Here is a 22107-nt window from a genome sequence, read left to right on the forward strand (position 1 = left end):
GTGTGTTTCTCCTAGGGTTTATCCTGTATGGGACTCTCTGCGATTCCTGGACTTGGGTGGCTGTTTCCTTTCCCATGATAGGGAAGTTTTTGACTATAATCTCTTCAAATATTTTTTCAGGTCCTTTCTCTTTCTTTTCTTTTGTGACCCCTATAATTTGAATGTTTGTGCATTTAACGTTGTCCCAGAGGTCTCTGGGACTGTCCTCAATTCTTTTCATTCTTTTTTCTTAATTCTGCTCCTTGGAAGTTATTTCCACCATTCTGTCTTCCAGCTTACTTATTCGTTCTTCTGCCTCAGTTAGTCTGTTATTGATTACTTCTAGAATATTTTTCATTTCAGTTTTTGTGTTGTTCATTACTGTTTGTTTGTTCTTTAGTTCTTCTAGGTCTTTCTCAAACATTTCTTGTATTTTCTCCCTCCATGCCTCCATTTTATTTCTGAGATTTTGGATCATCTTTACTGTCATTACTCTGAATTCGTTTTCAGGTAGGTTGCCTATTTCCTCTTCATTTATTTGGTCTTATAGGTTTTTACCTTGCGCCTTCATTTGTAACATATTTTTTTGTCATCTTAATTTTTTTTTTTATGGGTGGGTCTGTGTTCCTGTCTTAGAGGTTGTTTGGCCTGAGGCATCCAGCACTGGAGTTTGCAGGCAGTTCGGTAAACCTGGGTCTTGGTGCTGAGATGAGGACCTCTGGGAGACCTCACTCCGGTTAATATTCCCTGGGGTCTGAGATTCTCTGTTAGTCCAGTGGTTTGGACTCAACACTCCCACCACAGGAGCTCAGACGTGACCCCCGGCCTGGGAGCCAAGATCCTGCAAGCCACATGGTGTGGAAAAAAAAAGGGAGGGAACAAACAAAAAAGAGCAGAAGAATAACAAAGAATAAAAAATAAAGTTAGAAATATAAAATATTTATTAGAAAAAATAAAAATGTAAATGAAATAAGGTAAAACTGAACCACAACAGCAAAAAAAAATAAAAGGCAGAAGAGGCCTTGGCTGTGGGGGGCGGGACTTAGGCGGGGGGCAGGGCCTAGGCTTGGTGCTGCCAGACGGTGCCTCAGCAGGCTCCTGGGCCCTGAGTGGGAGGGGAAATGCTGGCCCGTTCTGGATCCTCCTATCCCGCGAGGGTCTCTCTTCATTCCCACTGATCTTCTCACCATGGGTGGGCCCCTCCCTAGCGTGGGAACCCCTCCTCTCCCCCAGCCACCCCTCAAGGGCACCCGTCCTGTCTGGCCTCCATTTCCCCTTCCCCCTTCCTCCTCCCACGTCCTAGGTGATCACTTGGGGGTTCCTCCTGTCCCCTTATGTGTCTGGTCCCCCACCAGCGCCTGGTAGGTGCCCTAGTTGTCTAGAAACATTTTGATTGATCATCACGATAAGTCTAATTATCATCTGTAGGTATACAAGTTTTTACAATATTATTGACTATATTTCCTATGCTGTACATTACATTCCCATGGCTTATTTATTTTATAACTGGAAGTTTGTACCCCTCAATCCCCTTCATCTATTTTGCTCACTCCCCAATTTTCTCCCCTCTGGCAACCACCAGGTTTTTTTTGTTTGTTTCTGTTTTGTTTTGTTTGTTCATTTATTTTGTGTTTTAGATGCCATATATAAGTGAAATCATTTGGTAATTTTTTTTTTCTATCTGACTTGTTTTATTTAGCGTAATATTCTTTAGGTTCATCCATGTTGTCACAAATGTCAAGTCGTGATTCTTTTTTATGGCTGAATAATATTCCATTGTGTATACGTGTGTGTGTGTGTGTATCACATCTTCTTTATCCATTCATCTATTAATGGACATTTAAGTTGTTTCCATATTTTGGCTATTTTAAATACTGCTGCAATGAACATAGGAATGCATATATCTTTTCAAGTAAGTGGTTTTGTTTTTCTTGGATAAATATCCAGAAGTAGAGTTCCTTTGTTGTATGGTAGTTCTATTTCTACTTTCTTTACACTTTGGCATCTTTTAGTACCCAGTCCTTACTCATGTTTACCTGATTTTCTCGAGAAAAAATATTTTTATTTCTTTCAGGTAATATTGGTTTATAACACTGTATATTTCATGTATACAACATTACATTTCCACTTCTGTGTACATTGCAGCATGCTCACCACCAAAAATTTAGTTTCCATCTGTCATCATCAAGTTGCCCCTCCCTTACCCATTTAGCCCTCTCCTCCCATTCCTTCCCCTCTGATAACCACTACTCTGTTCTTGGCGTCTATATGTTTATTTTTGTTTGTTTTGTTTTGTTTTTTTGTTTGTTTGTTCATTTTCTATATTCCACAATATGAGTGAAATTATACAGTATTTGTCTTACTCCGTCTGGCTTATTTCACCTAGCATAATACGCTCAAGGTCCATCCATGTTGCAAATCGCAAGATTTCATCTTTTTTTAAATGACTGAATAGTATTCCATTGTTCATATATACCATATCTTCATCCATTCATCTGTTGATGGAACGTAGGTTTTTTCCATATCTTGGCTATTGTAATATAATGCTGTGATGAACATAGGGGTGCATATATCTTTTTGAATTAGTGTTTTCATGTTCTTTGGATAAATAACCAAATGTGGAATAGCTGGATCATATGGTAGTTCCATTCTTATTTTTTTGAGGAATCTCCATACTGTTTTCCATAGTGGTTGCACCAATTTACATTCCCACCAACAATGTATGAGGGTTCCCTTTTCTCCACATGCTTGTCAACACTTGTTATTTCCTGCCCTTTTGATAATAGCCATTCAAAGAGGCATGAAGTGATATCTCATTGTGGTTTTGATTTGCATTTCCCTGATGATTAGTGATGTTGAACACCTTTTCATGTTCCTGTTGGCCATCTGTATGTCTTCTGGAAAAATGTCTATTCAGATCCTTTGCCCATTTTTAAGTTGGTTTTTTTTTTTTTTTTTTTTGCTGTTGAGTTGTATGAGTTCTTTATATATTTTGGATATTAACCCCTTTTCAGATATATAGTTTGAAAATATCTTTTCCTGTTCAGTAGGTTGACTTTTCACTTTGTTGATGGTTTCCTTTGCTGTGCAGAAACTTTTTATTTTGATGTAGTTCCACTTGTTTATTTTTGCCTTTGTTGCCTTTGTTTTTGGTGTCAGATCCAAAAAAATCATCCCCAGGACCAATGTCAGGAGCTTACCACCTATGTTTTCTTCTAGGAATTTTATAATTTCAGGTCTTAAGTTCAATTTTTTCATCTATTTTGAATTAAATTTTTGTGAGTGGTATAATCTAGCGGTCCAGTTTTATTGTTTTGCATGTGGTTGTCCAGTTTGCCAGCAGCATTTATTGAATAGACTTTCTTATCCCCATTGTATGTTATTCCTGGCTCCTTTGTCATAAATTAGTTGACCACATGTGTGGGTTTATTTCTGGATTCTCTATTCTGTTCCATTGATTGATGTGTCTGTTTTTATTGTATAGTATTTTCATCTATATCATTGATTACTATAGCTTTAAAATATAGTTTGAAATCAGAGAATGTGGTGCTTCCAGCTTTGGTGTTCTTCTCAAGATTGCTTTGGCTAGTTGGGGTCTTTTGTGGTTCAATATAGATTTTAAGATTGTTTGTACTATTTTTGTGAAAAATGCCGTTGGAATTTTGATAGGGATTGCATTGAATCTGTACATTGCTTGGGGTAACATGGCTCTTTTACCAATTTAATTCTTCCAATCTATGAGCATGATGTATTTTTTCATTTATTTGTGTTGTCTTCAGTTTCTTTCATCAAAGTGTTATAGTTTTCATGGTATAGTTTTTTCACCACCTTGGTGAAATTTATTCCTTGGTTTTTTTTTTTATGCAATTGTAAATGGGTTATTTTCTTAATTTCTCTGATAGTTTATTATTAGTGTACAGAAGTGCAACAGATTTTTTGTATATTGATTTTGTGTCCTTCAACTTTACTGAATTTTTAAATTAATTCTAACATGTTTTTTGGTGGAGTATTTAGGGTTTTCTACATATAATATTATGTCATCTGTAAGTAGTTACAGTTTTCTTCCTTCCTTTCACATTTAGATGCCTGTTATTTATTTTTCTTGCCTAATTTCTCTGGCTAGGACTTCCAGTATGTTAAATAAGGGTGGCGAGAGTGAGCACCCTTGTCTTGTTCTTGATCTTAGAGGAAAAGCTTTCAGTTCTTCACCATTGAGTATGTTGTTAGCTGTGGACTTTCATATATGGTCTTTATTATGCTGAACTCTGTTCCCTCTATACCCACTTTGTAGAGTTTTTATCATAAAAGGATGTTGAATTTTGTCAAATGCTTTTTCTGCATCTGTTGAGATGATCCTATAATTTTTATGTTTTATTTGTTAATATGATTAATGATGTTGATTTCACTCAGTAGATGTTGTTTAATCAGGAGATATTTGTGAATTTTCCAGTTTTATTTTTGTAACTGATATTTTTGTTTGTTTTTGTTCCGTACCATTGTGATTGGAAAAGATGCTTGACATTTCAGTCTTTTACAATTTATTAGGACTTGTTTTGTGGTCTAACATGTGATCTGTCCTGGAGAGTTTCATGTGCGTTTGAGAAGAATGTGTATTTTGCTGCTGTTGGATGGCATGTTCTATATATGTCTGTTAAGTTCATTTGGTCTAATGTGTCATTTAAGGCTGATGCTTCCTTATTGATTTTCTGTCTGGATGACCTATCCATTGATGATGGTGGGATAGTAAAGCCTCCTACTGTTATTGTACTGCTGTTTCTTTCTCCTTTTAGATCAGTTAATATTTGCTTTATATATTTTAGGTGCTCCTATGTTGGGTACATAAATATTTACAGATGTTATATTGTCTTGTGAATTGATCCCTTTACCACTATGTAATGCCCTTCTTTGTTTCTTATTACAGTCAAGTCTGTTTTGTGTTATATAATATAGCTACCCCAGCTTTCTTTTGGTTTCCATTTGCATGGAATATCTTTTTCTATCCTTTGATCTTCAGTGTGATGTGAGTCTCTTGTTGGCAGTATATCATAGGTCTTTTTAAAAAAAATCCATTTAGTCACTCTGTGTCTTTTCATTGGCAAATTTAGTCCATTTATGTTTAAAGTAATTAATGATAAGTATGTACTTACTGCCATTTTGTTAATTATTTTCTGGCTGTTTTGTAGTTTGTTTTTCTTTCTTCTTCTCTTGCTCTCTTCCTTTGTGATTTGATTATTTTCTTTAGTGGTATGTTTAGATTCCTTTCATTTATTTTTTGTGTACTACTATAGGTTTTTGTTTTATGGTTACCATGAGGCTTATATATAACAACTTTTATTTATAACAGTCTATTCTAAGTTGATAAGAATTTATGTTTGAATGCATTCTGAAGCTCTGCATTTTTACTCTCCCCAGCCCCATTTTGTTTTTGATGTCATATTTAAATTTTTAAATCTGTATATTTCTTAACTAATTGTTGTAGTTATAGTTATTTTTGCTACTTTTGTCTTTTAACCTTTATACTAGCTTTCTAAGTGATTAATGGACAGCATTTGATTATTCTACATTTTACTATATATTTACCTTTATTATTGAGATTTATACTTTCATATGTTTTCCTGTACTAATTAGCACCCTTTCTTTTTAGCTTAAAGAAGTCCCTTTAACATTTCTTGTAAGGCCAGTTTAGTGGTTATGCACTCCTTTAGCTTTTGCTTGTCTGGAAAACTCTTTATCTCTCCTCAATTCTGAAAGACAACATTGCAAATTAGGGTATCCTCAGTTGGCAGTTTCTTTTCCAGACTTTAAATATATTATGCCATTCCCTTCTGCCTTCAAAGTCTCTGCTGAAAAATCTGCTCATAGTATTATGGGGGGTCCTTTGTATGTACCAAGTCATTTTGTTCTTGCTGCTTTTAAGATTCTCTCCTTGTCTTTAACTTTTGACATTTAAATTTTAATGTATCTTTGTGTGTGTCTCTTTTGGTGCATCTTATTTGGAACTCTCTGGACTTCCTGAATATGGTTATCTGTTCCTTCCTTAGGTTAGGAATGTGTTCAGCCATTGTATCTTCAAATAATTTTTCTGCCCCTTTCTTTCTGTCTTCTCCTTCTAGGACTCCTGCAGTGTGAATGTTGGTTCACTTGATGTTGTCTCATAAGTCCCTTAAGCTATCTTCCCTTTTATTCATTCTTTTTTTTTTTCCTGCTCTGGTTGGGTGAGTTGCATTGTCCTGTCTTCAAGTTCACTGATCCTTTCTTCTGCTTCATTTAGTCTGCTGTTGAACCCCTCTAGTGTATTTTTTAGTTCAATTACTATATTCTTTAGCTCTGTAACTTCTATTTGATACTTTCTTATGTTTTTTTTACCTCTCTGTTGAAATTCTCACTGTGTTTATCTGTTCTTCTTTCAAGTTCAATGAACATCTTTATATCCTTATGACCATTATTTTGAGCTCTTAATCAGGTAAATCCCTTGTCTCCATTTCATTAAGGATTTTTTCTGAAGTTTTATCTTTTTTTTTTCATTTGGAACATATTCCTCTCTTTCTTTGAGTGTCTGTGTTACTTTCTATGTATTAGATAAAACAGCTATCTCTCCCAGTCTTGAAGGCCTTGTGTAGTAGGTGCATTTTATTGTTCAACCCTGCCTTAGCTATTGGTTTTTTCTCCAACTTTTGTGATTCTCTAAGCAGACTTTACTTTTAGTGGCTCTCAGTAGTAGAGGATGTGACATTACCTGTCAGTGTTCCAAAGGGGAGGATCTCAGTTAGCTCCTACATGCAAGCTGATTAGAAGTTAGACTCTCAGACAGCAGCTTTTAAAGTATACAACTATATACAGTCTTTTGGCACTGCCTGCCCATTATAGCCAGGCAATTTAGAGTTGTCCCCTTTGCAACAGTCTCAAAAGTTGGAGTGCTAGATGAATGTACAAGTTCCTTTCTGGGAGATACAGCAACCTATAGCAGGGCAGAGGTAGAGCACAAACATGGCGTCCTTTGGCCTCCATCCTTGGATGTGTGCCAAACAGAAACCTGCACCTCAGGCTGAAGCTCAAGCATATCGGCCTCTTTCACAGAAAGACTGGGGTGTGTTTTTTAGTCTGCTTTCTGTGCAGTGCTTTGGGGATGGTAGCTGGCCAATAATTGTCTCTCCATTTGTTACAGTCAGCTGGGACCCATGAACAAAGCCCTGCTGGCCACCAGAGCAAGGTGATCAAGGAATGTCCCCTGGGTAGCACCCACATAAATTGGGGTATCAGACACATGTATAAGCTCCTCTCCAGAAGACACTGGCACTGTGGATTATGGCAGAGGGAGAGCATAAAAATAGTGCCTGACCTCTGAGGTCTCTGGAGAGGATTAAAGTTTGCCCTTACATGTGTGTTTAGATAGAAGTTTGCCACTCAGGCCACAGCTTTGAAGATAAGGTAATATGCCTCTTTCACAGAAAGACTGGGTACCTTGGTCTGTTGCCTCTTGTGCTCTGGGGGTGGTAACTGCTTAAGAAATCTTTCTCCTTTGGTTGGAGACCCGTGGGACCCTGAAGTGCAAGCCCCATTTGTCACCAGAACCAGGCAACCTAGATTTGTCCCATGGGCCTCAGCTGGAAGAATTGGTGTTCCAGAGGAGGGTATACATTCCTTTTCAGGAGTTACTGGTGAGCTGGAGCATGGCAGAGGGAGAGCACGAAGATGGCACCTGCCAGCTTCCACCCCTGAGAGCACCCCAGTAGGCTCCTATATGTGTATTAAGTTAGATGCCTGCTCCTTAGGCTGACACTTTAACATAAGCAAATATGCCTCTTTCACATAAAATCTGGGCACCTCTCAGTTGGCTGCTTCTGTGCTGGACCCTGGTGTGAATCAATCTGAGCATGTGAGCCGTTTAAGAGCCATTTCTCATTTTTTTTTTTTTTTTTTTAATTTCTCATTTCTTTATAGCCTCGTGGGTCTCATGAATGCAAGCCCTATTGGTTTTCAAAGCTAGATGTTTTAGGGGGTTTGTCTCTCAGGTGCAGGTCTTAAATGTTGGGGTGCCTGATGTGGGGTTCAAGCCCTTCACTCCTCAGGGAGAAGCTCCGGGTTTTGAGTTCACTCCCAATTGCGGGTTGCCTTGCTGGCAGGGGATTTATGGTGAGATTGTGTCTCAGCCTCCTCTACCTGCTTCAGTGTGTTTTTTTTTTGGTTATTGTTTTTTTTCATTTGCCTAGTGTGTAGGAGTTGCTCAGCTAGTTTTTAGATACCCCACCACCCCCCGAGGAAATTGTTCTATATGTAGATGTAGATTCTGTGTGTCCATGGGAGGAAGTGAGTTCAGGATCTTCCTACTTTGCCATCTGGAACCAGAACTCTCTTTTGTTATTATTTTAATATAAGCAGCCAACAATCTTTAAAGAAATTTAATAATATACATATAGAAAATAGGAATTATATTTTTAAAGATACTTTATATTTTCTGATCTATTTGTTCTTTATTTATAGATTCTTTTCTGCAGAACCAGGATTCTATACACACACACACACACACACACACACACACACACACACACACGCACACACATTTCTCATAGTCCAGGACTGATGGAGACCCACATCTATTTTGTAACTTGGATTGCATCTGGCTTAACTAATCTATACCTTGCCTCCTATTTTGTCAAAGGGAATGTTTATTTTTATACCTTAAGCTTTCTTGTGAACCATAAATCCTAATTTCCTGTTTTTATTTATTCAGAGTTAATATCAAGTTGCTCCCCAGATTTTTCATTTATTTTTGAAAATAGCTTATCCTTAAAATGTATATATATTTTAACTAATACTGTTGTATAGCAAGCAACCTGAAAATTTAATAGTATAAAGTCATAACCTTTAACTTTTCTCATGATTTTGTGTGTTAGGAATTTGGGAAGGCAGTTCTAACTTGTGGGTTTCTCATAGTTTTCATCAGATGTCATCTGGGGCTACAGTTATCTGAAGGTTCTACTGGGCTATGCATCTACAGTGGTTCACTCATATGGCTGAGAGTTGATGCTATCTGTTGGGAGCTCAGATGAACCTGTCAACTGGAGCACTTACATGCTGTTTGTCCAGCAGAGTGGCCTTGAGATAGTTGGATTTTTTACTTGGCAGCTGGTTTTCTCCAGGGCAAGTGTCCTGAGAATCATGAAGAAACTTTTCAGACTTTTAAAGTGTTTTTTAGACCTATTCTTGGAAGTCATGTAGCATCACTTCTAGCATGTTTCATTGTTTGAAGCAGACACAAGCCTACCCAGATTCAAGGGGAGGTGACATAGAACACATGATGAGTGTCAAAGAACTTGTGGGCAATATTTTAAAACTACCTCATTGTTATTTAAACTTTGCATATACTATACTTTATATATAAAATGTACTTTACATATAACAAGCATAGATTTTAAGTGTTGAGTTCAATCAGTTTTGACAGTTGTATAGACCCATGCATCTACCACCTGAAGAAAGGAAGAGAACATTTTTTCTCTCTGTAAAGTTTCCGTGTGCTTCTTTCAAGTCAGTCCACTCCCCCCTCTTCCATAGAGGCAACCACTGTTTGACGTCATTTACCGCAGATTGGTTTTTCCTGTTCTGTGAAGTTACATAAATGGAATTATGTACTATATTTGTGTGTGTGTGTGTGTGTGTGTTTGGGTTCTTTCACTCAACACAAATATTTGAAATTCATCCAGGTTATTGCATGTATCACTTGTTATTTTTTATTGCTGAGTTGTATTTTATTATATGACTCTACCACAGTTTATTACCTTGCCTGTTATTGGACATTTGGGTTATTTCCAGTTTATGACTATTATAAATGAGGATGATATGAACATTCTGGTATGCATCTTCAAATATTATCAGGGTAGGGCTTCCCTGGTGGTGCAGTGGTTAAGAATCCACCTGCCAATGCAGGGGACATGGGTTCAATTCCTGGTCTGGGAAGATCCCACATGCTGCGGAGCAACTAAGCCCGTGTGCCACAAATACTGAGCCTGCGCTCTAGAGCCCACAAACCACAAATACTGAGCTCACGTGCCTAGAGCCCGTGCTCCGCAACAAGAGAAGCCACCACAATGAGAAGCCCATATATCACAACAACGAGTACCCCCGCTTGCTGCAACTAGAGGAAGCCCGGGTGCAGCATTGAAGACCCAACTCAGCCAAAACTAAAGAACAAACTAATAAATAAATTTATAAAAAAAATATTATCAGGGTATCTTTAGTATTACTGTATTAATATTCAAACTCATAGTGTTTCTAAAGTGTTTCTATGCCCAAAGATCTTTGGTAAAATTTACCTCTCTCTCAAGATTTTCTGTTAAGCTTCTTGGATTAAGGAGCCTACAGCCTATAGGATCTACTAGAGGGAGCCTATAGTCTATAGGAGCCTACAGCTTATAGGGTAAAGAAAGAATGGAATGGTATCTTATCAAGAAAACCACTCTATCTACATCATTCATCATTTTAATTACATAAAAGCTAAGAATGAAAATTTAGAGATGGCTAAAGTTAAAAAAATTGGAAATTCCCTCTCAAAACCAACTTCTCCTCTCCACTATTCCTCAAATCTCATCTACTAGAGGTAAAAAACAATTACTTTCCAAATTTCTTCAGTGTGTGCATGCATGTGTCTGTGTAGGAGGAAGAGGATTGTGTTGTTGGAGGACTGGAACTTCATAATTGACTACAAATTTGAGCTCAGTAATGAGGACACTTATGCCCTTACTAGGTGACTCTAACTCTGAGATATTGCTACTGTTGCCAAAAGGGAGTGAGAGTCATTGTGTCAACTATTGTAGATAGTTGTCTGCTCTTTGGCTATAGGCAAGTTATCTCTATCCCAGTTAGGAGTGGAAGACTGAAGTAAACCACAGTGCAGGGTTGGAAAGGATCCTATTTTTGTAAGGAAAGGCTAGGGCCTCTGCTATGAACATGCATGATTTGTTAGAATATGCTGTTGAGACTACCATTCAGATAATATTCAATATGAGGATTATTAGATTTGCCTCATGAATTCTGCCCAGTGGTCTTGAATGCAAAACAAGATTAATTTGAATATGTAGAGAAGAAAATAATCTTGGGATTGGTAAGCGGCTGACTTTTTAAAACAGGCTGATGGTGTCAATTGCAAATTTAAAATCTGTATCTGCTACATAAATCTCCAATTGTGTACTAGATTAATGGAGGTACCTTATTAGGTCAAAATAAGTTGACAAATTATGAATCATACATGATAACGATAATAAACAAGACATTTATTTTTCATATTCATTTCGGGGAAGGGAGAAAAGTCAGTTTGCTCTACCCAATGATGGTCTTTCTGAAGGAGTCTCCATTCATTCCGTAAAATTGAATAGGTTGTTTAATCTCAGGGGATTTTATGCTGTTAATTCATAAAGAGAACTTCCTTTGATGAGAGTGGTTATAGGGTGAGCCTTTGTGAGCAGCTTCGCTGGTGCACAGCCAGACTCCCTCTCTGAGTGAAGCTTTTCCCACACTGGCCACACAGATAGGGTGTCTCTCCTGTGTGGATTTTGCCATGCAGAATACAATTCCCTCTGGTGTGGAAACTCTTCCTGCATTGTGTGCAGGCATAGGGTTTCAGGCCTGTGTGGACTCTGATATGAACAATTAAGCTTCCTTTCTGACTGAAGGCTTTTCCACACTGATCACATCTATAGGGCTTCTCACCACTATGAACTCTTCTGTGAACAGCGAGGTTACTTTGATTCCTGAAGCTTCTCTGACAGATAGCACACTCATAAGGTTTCTGTCCAGTGTGGAGTCTTTCGTGAACGGCCAGACTACCTCGTTGACTAAAGCTTTTCCCACACTCCTTGCACTGATAGGGCTTCTCTCCTGTGTGTATTCGTTGATGTGTAACAAGATTGCCTTTAGCCCTAAAGCTTTTTCCACAGTGAGTACACTCAAAGGGCTTCTGACCAGTGTGGATTCTCTCATGTAACGTTAGACTACCCTTTTGCCTGAAGGATTTTCCACATTCCTGGCACTCATAGACCCTCTGTCTCACTCCAGGTGAATCTTCCTGTAGTGTCTTAGAATCTGGGGATTTTTGTTCCAGCTTCTCTCTTCTGAAAGAATTCTGGAAATCCCAGCTTGAGGATCCTGTGGCCTCAGAGTGATCATATTTGTGGTGGGCTTCTGTCATCACATCTGGTAAAATGAGAGGGAAGTCATGTAAGAGGCACCAATATGCTGAGTGAGAAGAACAGGGAAAAAGAAACAATGCTTTGAGTGCTTATAATGTGCCAAATATTATACTATAAACTTTGCATAGATAATTTAATCCTGAAAACAGTCTATTGCTACAGTTAAGGAAGTGCAAGTATAGGGAGGTTGTCAAAGATTGTGCAGCTAGGTAAGCATAGACTTGGGATTCAGGCATGCTCCATAGCAGTGTACTGCCTCTAAATTTAGTTTAATTTAGCCTCCCAAATAGTATTGTATATAGACATGGTTATTTCCATTTTACAGATACGAAAACAGGCTTAGAAAAATTAAGAAAACTATATACGATCAAATTTAGTGCCATATCCAAGTTCTGACACCAAAACAGGTGTGGATCCAGGTTGTGTAGGGCCTAAAGCTTTAAAATTTTGGACGGATTCCATTAAGAAACAGTATAAAAGTAGGGACAAGGCCTTGAAGAGACCAGTGTAAGGGAATGATCCTGAACTTTGTTTTATTAGTTTCATGAGAAATCCACTTCTGCTCTAGTCTGCTCTCCTAACAGTGGAGTAAGCTCCATGATATCAGAATATATGTAACAGAATCCTTGGTACTTTACATCTATTAATTCTAATCCCTGCACCCTGCAAGATAGAGCTTATTGTCCCATTTTACAGATGAAGAGGCTGGAGCTCAAGAAAGTTAAATAACTTGTCTGATACCACAGATTGAGTCAGGGCTATCACAGAATCTGATCCAAGGAATTTTTCCCTTTAAAATCCATGCTATTTCAATCTGCTAAGCTATGGTGGAACTGAAGTCTATTTTGGTTTGGAAGTTATTCTCAACACTTCCTATGCAGATATTGACAGTACTGTCCAGTATTGCCCTGCATATGAGCCTTCTACTGCACTTTAAATATGGGTCCATTCATCACTAATAATAGTTTTCTTGGAGTCATCCTAGGGAGATTTCAACTTGTTATTCAATGATTGTGCTGAGATTTAAACTGCTCATTCATTCTCTCAGAGACTACCTCCATATCAAGACTGTTCTGTTCTGTTTCTACTATTTCTAACTCCAGTTTGTAGGCTTTCCCTGTAATCCCTAGAAACGGTGAGCTCCACCAAAAAGGAACGTCTTCTCTGCATCCTCAGCCTGTTGACTAGTGCTGAGAACAGGGACACTGATTATTGTGAGTTGAGGGCATGCCAGCAATCAACTGACTCACTGAAAAATGCTACATTCTGGGCATATCTTCCATGACAGTCCAGCAGAGTAGCTGTTGGAAATCCAAACATGTCCACTCCTGCTGTATGACCTTGATCACCACCTCTCCATATGATTCTTCCATGGGCTGTTCTTGAGTACCTGGGGAGGGAAAAACAAACAAACAAAAACAAAACAGAACAACAAAAACAAACAGGAAAGGACAGGAGAATTGATAAGTGAGGAGAATAAAGTCAACAGGAGCTCCAGTTTGGGGTATGAGTGAATGGAGGAAATCTTGATTGCTTGATGTAATGTCAGTCACCTACAATGTAACTGCAAAATGAGCCAAAAGGTACCATGACCACTTATAAATGAGTCCAGGAGGAAGCAGGAGGTGGGAAAGCAGGGAAGACATAAAGCAAACAAGTATCTCTTCTTGCCAGTGCCAGGATAATGGTCCGTCCTATTTGTACCTTAGCTTAGCCTTAGCATGTGATTGGAATCGTCCACTTCCTTCCCCCACCTAACAGCCTGCTATTTTTATCCTCCAAGCCTCCAAAGGAATTCAGAATATAAAAAAAATTTCAGCCTTCATGATTGGTTCTATGATTGAAATGGCTCCAGCTCTCCTCTCCAGTCCCCTCTAGGTTATTAGGACAGAACAAGAGATTTCATATTTCCTTTTGGCACTTCTTAGGAGGCTCCAGACTCTTCAAGGTATGAAAATACCAGTTCTGAGGAAGTATAAATACTTGCCAGTTCTTGGAAAAAAGAAGACCTACTTCAGACTCCAAAACCAAGCCCAAGGCACACCGATTAGGGTAAGTAACTTGCCCCTATTCCCAGAGCCAGTAAGGAGTCAAGGTGAGGCAAAGGCTCAAATCCAAGACTTTTTGGATCCAAAGCCTATGTCCAGACAATTCTCTACTTCCTCATCACTAAAAAGCTGGTGAGAATTCTTATAAAATGAAATAGAATGGAACAGAGCTTGACCAGACCTTACTATTCTTCCAGATCCTAGGAATCCTCTTGTTCCATATTATCCTTTTGTATTTTGGGGGGGATATTCTTCTTCTTTCAGGACCCTAATTACTGAATACTTACACTTTATTTATGCAGTGGTTCAATGTATAACTTTTGTTTCCCTCTACTATGTCCCATGAAAATGCTGGCCTCCTGATTTAATGAAATAGTGGGATACTACAATCCTTTGTTAACCCAAACACCTGGTCTTCTTGACAACTGCCCTTTCTGCTACATGTTGTGATGACTGGAGAGGCATTTAAACTCTTTATTTGGAGGACTCAGCTCCAATTTGCAGTACAAGCCACAAAGCGATGCCCTATCAGAGTGTCAGGACACTACAGCACCATTCACTTGGAAGTGGAAGGTGTTACTGCTCAACCGCACATCCACCAAGAGTCAGTGGAAAGTATATGGGTACCTGCTACCTGAGGTTGGACTGTCTCTGGTTAGTGCAGCAAATAGTTTGGTCAGAACATGTGGGCAGCACTTACAGCTGTGCCTCTCCACATGTTGTGAGATATTCAACAAGACACAGCCCAGCTGTGTCTCAGGAACGTCCTTGATTAATAAAGGGAAATTGTATTTTTCTCCCTAGATTCCACAAGTCTGAGGAATCAATTTCCTGAAGGTTTTGGAGGAAGTCACTTTATAGTAGAAAATATTGCTTTTCCTATGAGAAAGGCCATTATATCCTGTGGAAAGAGCTCAGAATTAGGCCATGAGAGACTTGGATTACCCTTCTCTCCCCTTAAATGGCACTGGGCAAGTAACCAAACAGCCCTGACCCTATTTCCTCACTTACTAAATAGTCTGATGACACTGTATTATCAAGTAGCTCTTGGGAGAATAAAAGAACCAAATGTGAAGGGCCTCTGACATGACCTACAGATTTAAGGCCTAAAGTTGAGAGTCCTCAGCAGAGGACTAGGATAGTTGCTTTCTTGAGGGATAGTTTCAGGATTAGGAGATTCTGGGGAGGGGTGATTATTTTCTCTGCACACCTGAATCCACTTTGTCCTTTCCTATTCTCCACCCAACGAAGTTTGTCCTTTCTCCCTTTCACCCACCTCAGAGAGACTGCACTTTTCTCCTGTCCATCTTCTGAAAACCTCCCTGCGGGCCCCGGGGCACACCTGCCTGTGGTCTCCCCCTCCCGCGTCTCGGGGTGCAGGGCCTTGCCCCACACCCGGCCGTGCTCTGCGGCGGAGGGACCCCTGCTCCTCTCGACAGACTCTCCCTTCCCGCCTCAGGTCTGCCCCCACCCCCAAACCCCCCCGGGCCGGCTCTGCGCGCTGGGCCTCAGCACCCCTTTTCTCTGGTCCAGCTGGACCTTTTCCTGCGGGCCGCAGACCTCTCCCCTCGCAGCTGGCTGCCCTGGGGAGTCCAAGCTGGCCAGGCCTGCTCAGGGCCGCAGGGGGCTCGGGGACCGCGGCCTGCAGGCGGGGCCCCGCCTCGCCCGGGCGTACGGACCCGGCCGGCGGCCTCACTCACCGCAGCGGCGCGCGCCCGCAGACAGACAAAGGCAGACAACGAGCCCTCAGCAGCGCCGGCGCGAGCGGCCCGCACTACAACTCCCAGGAGGCTCCGCGTGAGCCTGAGCGGGGGATGGGCCGCGCCTCGGCGGCCCCGGCTTCCCCGAGCACTGTGGGAAACGTAGTTCGGCGATGCGACCGGCCGCTCGGGCTCTGCGGGTCCCGGTGCGCGCTGGGCGCTCGGGTCCCTCCTGTTTGGCCCCGAGCCAGAGACGCCGACTTGTTAGCGGATGTAGGGCGGGGGCCGAGAGCACCAAACGGCCACTCAGATTAGCCAGGCGTGGGATGGCAGGTTGATGAAGCCGTCCGCTGAGCCAGGAAATGGGGAATCCAGGTTTCTGAAGCAAAGTGCTGGGAAGAAATGAGTTGATAAACCCGCGGGTGTTTAGGGGTTTTGCGTTGAGCCGCTGCATGAGCAGAGACTAAATGTGTAATTAGAGTTCTGAGACAAGGAGCAAATATTTCAAGCGAAGTCTGTGGGAAAAGAGGACTTGGAACACCACAGGAAAATTTCGAGAGCTTGGAGAGGAGAGTTATGCCCTACCGATCCCGTCAGTAAGAATTTGCACACTAAATAATGGGTAAGAGATCAGGTTTGGAATTGTCCTGAATTTGGTTGTTGGCTCCATCACAACAGGCTGGAGCCAACAATCAAATTGACTAGCTACAGGATTCTGGACAGGCTTCTTACCTGGTGGAGAGCCCAGGATAGGCTCAGGTGACAGCTACAGGGGCCAGGTGAAGGCTTCTTGAAGGGGCCAGGGTCCAGGCCAGGCCACCCCGCTATCCTGTTGCTTCAGAGCAAAGGCAGGTATGTGAGTGAACCCAGAAAAAAATCGTTCTGTATGTACTCCATGAATTATGGAGAGAAAACAGTATTTTCTAGGGTAATAAATTAGATTTTTTTCTTAACTGACTGTGTGTCTGAAGCATTGAGAAATTGTAAGCCCTGAAAATCGCTCAGTTCAGGGGGCAAGAGCTGTTTTTCATGGGGCTTCTCTGAAGAGCCACTGAAGCACAGGCAGTCAAATCCTTGGCCCTGTTGTATGATGCTGGGAGGGGACAAAGGTTGATTTAGAGCATCCATGAGTTAAAGGCTCTCTAAATGCCTCAAGCCACCTTCAAATGCATTTTTATAGGATCCTGGCCTCTGACAGGGAATTTGGTCAGGGAAGACTGGCATTAAAGTTCCTGGGGGCTTAGGCTTCTTGGACTTCCTCCCCCTTGAATCACCTTTGTTTTCCTTCATCCTGGAGCTCTCCTCAGTGTACTTCTCTCCATCCAGGCTCCCTGCTCCAGAGCTCCCACTCAGAGACTAGTCTATCCTACTGAATGAGGAGTTTCACAAGGAATGTTTCCGCTTGCTATGTCCTTGTTCTCTACACCAAAGCCACCTGTTAAACAAAACAAAACAAAACATTTAATTTCACACAGTGTACAAAGTGTAAGTTATAAGTTGATTCCTAAGTGTCTGTTATTACTATTACCAACAACACATCAGTACTTAAGTTTGTTGAACCTTTATGTCCTGAGCCCATTTTAAATGTCAGGTACTGTGCTGGGTTTTGGGGACACAAATGTCAGCAAGATACACTCTCTTCTCCTAGAAAGGGAGCTGACAGTCTAGTTGAGAAGGCAAAATGAACGCTCTTCCTCAAAACCTGGGCCAACAGCTGTCTCACAGAGAAGTCCCTGAGTGTGCAGGGGAAACTGCCCTGAAGGCCCCACTCCTGAAAGGCCCCTCAGCACAAATGCAGGGCTCCCTGTGGTGCCTCCTTCATTATTTGTTCCAGAGTCAGAAAGAGAAAGGGGTAGGGCGTTAAGGGACGGGCACAGTCACTGCTCTTTCTTTCCTTTTACAGTAGCCACAGACAATTTTCAAAGCCCAGGTGGCACCAAGCAAGGGCCAGTCCTTGCACCTGACTGGGTGGTGCTGTACGAGTACCTCTGCTCCCTTCTCTCCCAAGGCTGTGTCAGTAAGGCTGAGTGTGTCACCCCAGGGCCCGAAGTCATTTCCCCTGCTGATAAACAACACCATGCGCCTAGAAGTCTTATCAGTTCTGTTGGGGTCAGGATCAGCTGTGGTTGTTAGGACGTTTCAGATCCCATTGTGAAAGTAGAAGACAAAGCTTTGGTGGGAGAAGGTAACTGTAAAGGGGGAATGTTGTCACCTATTTCAACAAATCTTAAGGTGTCTCAGGACAGTGGACACATTGAATGGAAAGTGGAGGAGAAAGCGGTTAGGAATGGAGTTGATGAGACCCAGATGAGACCCACCCACCCCTCCCTTGACAGACACTTAGCAGTCTTTACCCAGATCCCATGTGGGGCCCAGTCCTCAACCACTGCCTGCATCTTAACACACACTCAGCAGGAAGGAGGGGAGCTGGGCGAGGGTGTCAGGAATGTCAGTTTGAAAAATTGCCAAAGAACTAATACTTTACTTCACATGCATTTCAGAACATCACAGAAGGATAGATAATTCAATAACTTATGACAAAAGGTGAACCATTTGGCAAAAAAATAAAGGTAAATGTTTACCTAACTCCTATGCCAAGATAGCCTCCAGGTGGATTACATGTAAAAGGTAAAACCCAGATCCATAAAAGGCCCAGAAGAACGTATGGTTTAATAATTTTATAATTTTGGCCTAGGAAAGGTTTTCCTAACCATGGTAACAAAGGCAGAAACAATAAAGAATAAGATTGCTGGATTTGATTGCATTAAAATCCAATACTTCTCTGTCAAAAACACCGTTAAATGAAGTTAACACATGACAAGCTAGGAAAATATTAATGTTTGTCATATTTAAAGAGACCATACAAATCAATAAGAGAAAGAAAATATTTCAGTGGAAATTTGGCAAAGGATAGCAACTCACACACACAAAAAATAGAATTAAGGAAAAGTGCTTAGACTCACTAATTTTTTAAAAGTGCTAATTGAAACAAAGAAAATTTTTCCCTAGCTAGTGAATGGCAAAATATTGCAATGGGGACTGGGGAAATGGACGTTTTCATCCATGTGTAAATTGAGACAGTCATTCTGATTAGACATTTGCTAATATGTTTCAAAAAGTCCTAAAAATGTACATTTGACTTCCACAGTTTTTTTCCTCAGGAAAAGAAAAAATGAGGTAACTGAATCCTAAATGTGGAATGAAAGCTGCAGAATTCTGCAGTAAATTCTAAAGTGAATTACTGACTTGGAAAGGACTCTTGGTTCCTTTGAAGGGAGGGGCTGCCCCAGAAGCTTGCATGAGATGGCATGATGCTCAAGGGCTTCATTTTCTGCCGTAATCTCAACAGAGTCTTTGGATCTAGAGTGGTAGAATGAGGATCTGCCCTCCTGGAAGACAGAATCATTTCCATTATGCCTCAAGTCTGTGTTTACTCCTCCCATCAGAAATGCAAGCCCCTTTAGTCATCTCTTAAGAACTGTGTTTTATGAACCCCCATCCCATCCCACTACTCTGTACATTCACTGAACTAACCAGTCTTCCCATCCCTCAAAACCATTGTACTATGTCCAACATGGAGGCCAGTGCTTGGGAGAAAGCTGGCTTTCTTTCAGGCCCCTCCTGCTCAGTGGCCATGCTCGAGTAGCTGGACCTACCAGAAAGAAAGGGGTCTGTGCTTCAGTGCAATTCTCTGGAAAGGTTGTTGATCCCTCGGCTAGAGCCTACAAGTGTCTCTTGACTTGCCAGCTATTTCTCAGGGCTGGAAGTCATCTTGGCCTCTCCTTGGACAAGCCAGTCCTGTTCTCTGCAGCTATTTCTGTCTCTTTGCACAATTATGTCTTGTGTTTGATCTCACTATTCTTACCTGATTTATAAATTCAGGATACTAATAATTTGGGCTTAATAATGCCTAGTGTATGCGTCTTAGCTTTTGTAACCTCAAAATTCCCTCAACTATTCAAATATAAATTATTTATCCTTAAGGGATCTATTTATGCAGGCTTCAGCTATTTTTAAATTCTTGCCATTTATTTCTACCATGTAACTAGCTGTGCCTTTCTTCATTTAGCATCTTGAGGGAGTTGCTTATAAACCAGAAGATGGGAAGGAAAGTTTGGGGGGTGGGGACTGATGCCCTGCACTTAGTATATATTTGCTTCTATTTCCAGGGCTATGGGCCCAGCCATCATTTCCTGCTGAGCTTCTCATGCCCAGAGCTGATTATTCTGTTTGGTATCATTTAGTGGGGCTGCCTTAAGGTCCCTTTAGGATATATGGAGGGGCTGCTTGGCCCAGAAAGAGGAGGTGCCTTTTGTTGTGTGGGTGAGTGTTGTCCTTTCATAATGACCTTCTGAGGAAATGTCATGGGGGAGCACAGCCTATTTTGTAGGAAGGCCTTCCATTTTGTAGGAAGTCCCAAGCATGAATGTGACTGCAGGTGGGAGCTAGAAGTTGTTCCTGCTCAGGTTATTTGTTGGATGTTACTTACTACCACACCCAAGTCCTGAGCTGTGGTCTTTCGAGCCAGGGTTCTTCATCTGGGGCCCATGGATGGGCTCCATGTGGGTCTGTGAACATGCAAAATGGCAAAAGTGGACTTGGAGGCTTTTTAGGGCAGATAGTACATACTTTTCATTAAAGAGTTGGTCAACCTCCAAAAAGATTAAAATGATTGTTTTAGAGAATCCTTGAATAAGCAGAGATAGATCATTTTAAACCTTTTTCTTCTAACTTTTTATTTTGAAATAATTTTAGACTTACAGAAAAGCTGCAAAAACTAGACAGACAGTTTTCACATTCATCTTTCACTCAGCTTTTCCAATACTAACAGCTCACAGAATTATAATATGATAGTCAAAACCAGGAAATTAACACTGGTGTAATATGCAATGGTACAACTTAACAGTAAGTGACTGACCTTATTTAAATTTCATCAGTTTTCCCCCTACTGTTCATTTTCTGTTCCTGGATCCAGTCCAGGATCCCACATTACACATAGATGTTGTGTCTCCTTAAATTCCTCCTATTTGTGGCATTTCCTTATTTTAGAGAAAAAAATAAAATCTGTTGGTAATGATAATATTAAAATGTAAGATAAATGTAGGGACATACAAACTGTCTGCCTCACTGTCTTTTTTCCTTCTTATTCATTTTCCTTTCTAAGCAAAACTTAAACATTAGCTTTATTTTTATTTGGTATAACTGAAGTAAAAAAAAAGAGTAATGATTTTTATTTTAAAGTATGTAAAAAATACAGTTGATGGTTGTAAAGGCCTTACAAGCTTCAAAAGTGTTTTGGATTAGTCAGACACATTTTTTGAAATATAAAATACACAATTGTAGTAATCATACAACTGATTTTACTGTGTAGTAAATCATTTACCCTTGCCCAGAAGAGGTCTGACATTTGTCTTTGGTTTCTGGGAGGTGATCTCTCGGCCCTTGGAATGTCATGCTTGATAGGAGTATCTTCATCCGGGGCCTTGGGTCATACTGGATAGTCTAAAAATGTGATTTAGGGTGCAGGCTGCCACATTAGATAGTCTTAGGTTGGGATGTGGACACTCCAGGTAGTAGCAGTGTGATGTAGGGTGGGGGCTTTGGGTCATGTGGTATCTACTAGTCGACCTCCAGTGGTGATGGAGACTGGAGACTAAGTCCAGCCACATGCGTGATTAATCATGTCTATGTGATGGAGCCCAGTAAACACTCTGGACACCAAGGCTCTAGGGAGCTTCCCCGGTTGGCAATACTCTGTGCATATGATCACACATTAATATTTGGCAAGCATTGCTGACCTGACTCCATGGCGAGAGGACAACCAGAAGCTCCATGTTTGGTGCTTTCCCCCAACTCTGCCCTGTGAGCTCTTCCTGTGGCTGATTTTAGTCTCTATCCTTTCCCTGTAAAAAACCATAACCCTGAGCACAACAGCTTTCAGTGAGTTCTGTGAGTCTTTCTAGCAAGTTATCAAAGCTGAAGGTGGTTTGGGGAGACCCCCAAACTTGAAATTGATGTCAGAAGTGAGGGTGGTTTTGTTGACTATTCCCCCAGCTTTGCAATTGGCCTAATTGGCAATGACTTTAAAAGCTGAATCTAAAACCCATGAGTCTTTGCACTTGAAGATAAAAATCATTCTTCTCGGGGCTTCCCTGGTGGTGCAGTGGTTAAGACTCCTCCTGCCGGGCTTCCCTGGTG

The 22107-nt window shown here is 40.9% G+C and overlaps 1 protein-coding gene and 2 pseudogenes across 3 annotated transcripts in view; 2 read left to right on the forward strand and 1 right to left on the reverse strand.

Moving 5' to 3' along the window:
* Window positions 1–22107, forward strand: part of LOC309642346 (heterogeneous nuclear ribonucleoprotein A1 pseudogene) — a 103768-nt pseudogene that overhangs the window by 20141 nt on the left and 61520 nt on the right. The window contains exon 2 of the transcript XR_014268609.1: window positions 14090–14213. The product of XR_014268609.1 is annotated as a heterogeneous nuclear ribonucleoprotein A1 pseudogene (transcript). The remainder of the gene's footprint in view (window positions 1–14089; window positions 14214–22107) is intronic.
* Window positions 11226–15654, reverse strand: ZNF32 (zinc finger protein 32). Its single transcript, XM_082423950.1, has 3 exons — window positions 15486–15654; window positions 13412–13551; window positions 11226–12207 (listed from the first exon to the last, which is right to left on the reverse strand). Exons 2-3 carry the CDS (start codon window positions 13479–13481, stop codon window positions 11414–11416), a joined length of 864 nt encoding a protein of 287 aa, XP_082280076.1. The 5' UTR covers window positions 13482–13551; window positions 15486–15654; the 3' UTR covers window positions 11226–11413.
* Window positions 14098–22107, forward strand: part of LOC309642358 (S-adenosylmethionine decarboxylase proenzyme 2 pseudogene) — a 143132-nt pseudogene continuing 135122 nt past the window's right edge. Inside the window, exon 1 of the transcript XR_014268610.1 lies at window positions 14098–14213. The product of XR_014268610.1 is annotated as an S-adenosylmethionine decarboxylase proenzyme 2 pseudogene (transcript). The remainder of the gene's footprint in view (window positions 14214–22107) is intronic.

This window comes from Balaenoptera physalus, assembly GCF_965194825.1.
Source record: "Balaenoptera physalus genome assembly, chromosome: 14".
In the NCBI taxonomy this organism is placed as follows: Eukaryota; Metazoa; Chordata; class Mammalia; order Artiodactyla; family Balaenopteridae; genus Balaenoptera; species Balaenoptera physalus.

Coding starts and splice junctions, on each gene's coding strand:
- ZNF32 (XM_082423950.1), bottom strand. CDS start 13,481: ATGTTTGGATTTCCAACAGCTACTCTGCTGGACTGTCATGGAAGATAT. Junction 12,208..13,411: donor CCAGAATGTAGCATTTTTCA/GTGAGTCAGTTG, acceptor CTTCTCACTCAG/CATATTGGTGCCTCTTACAT.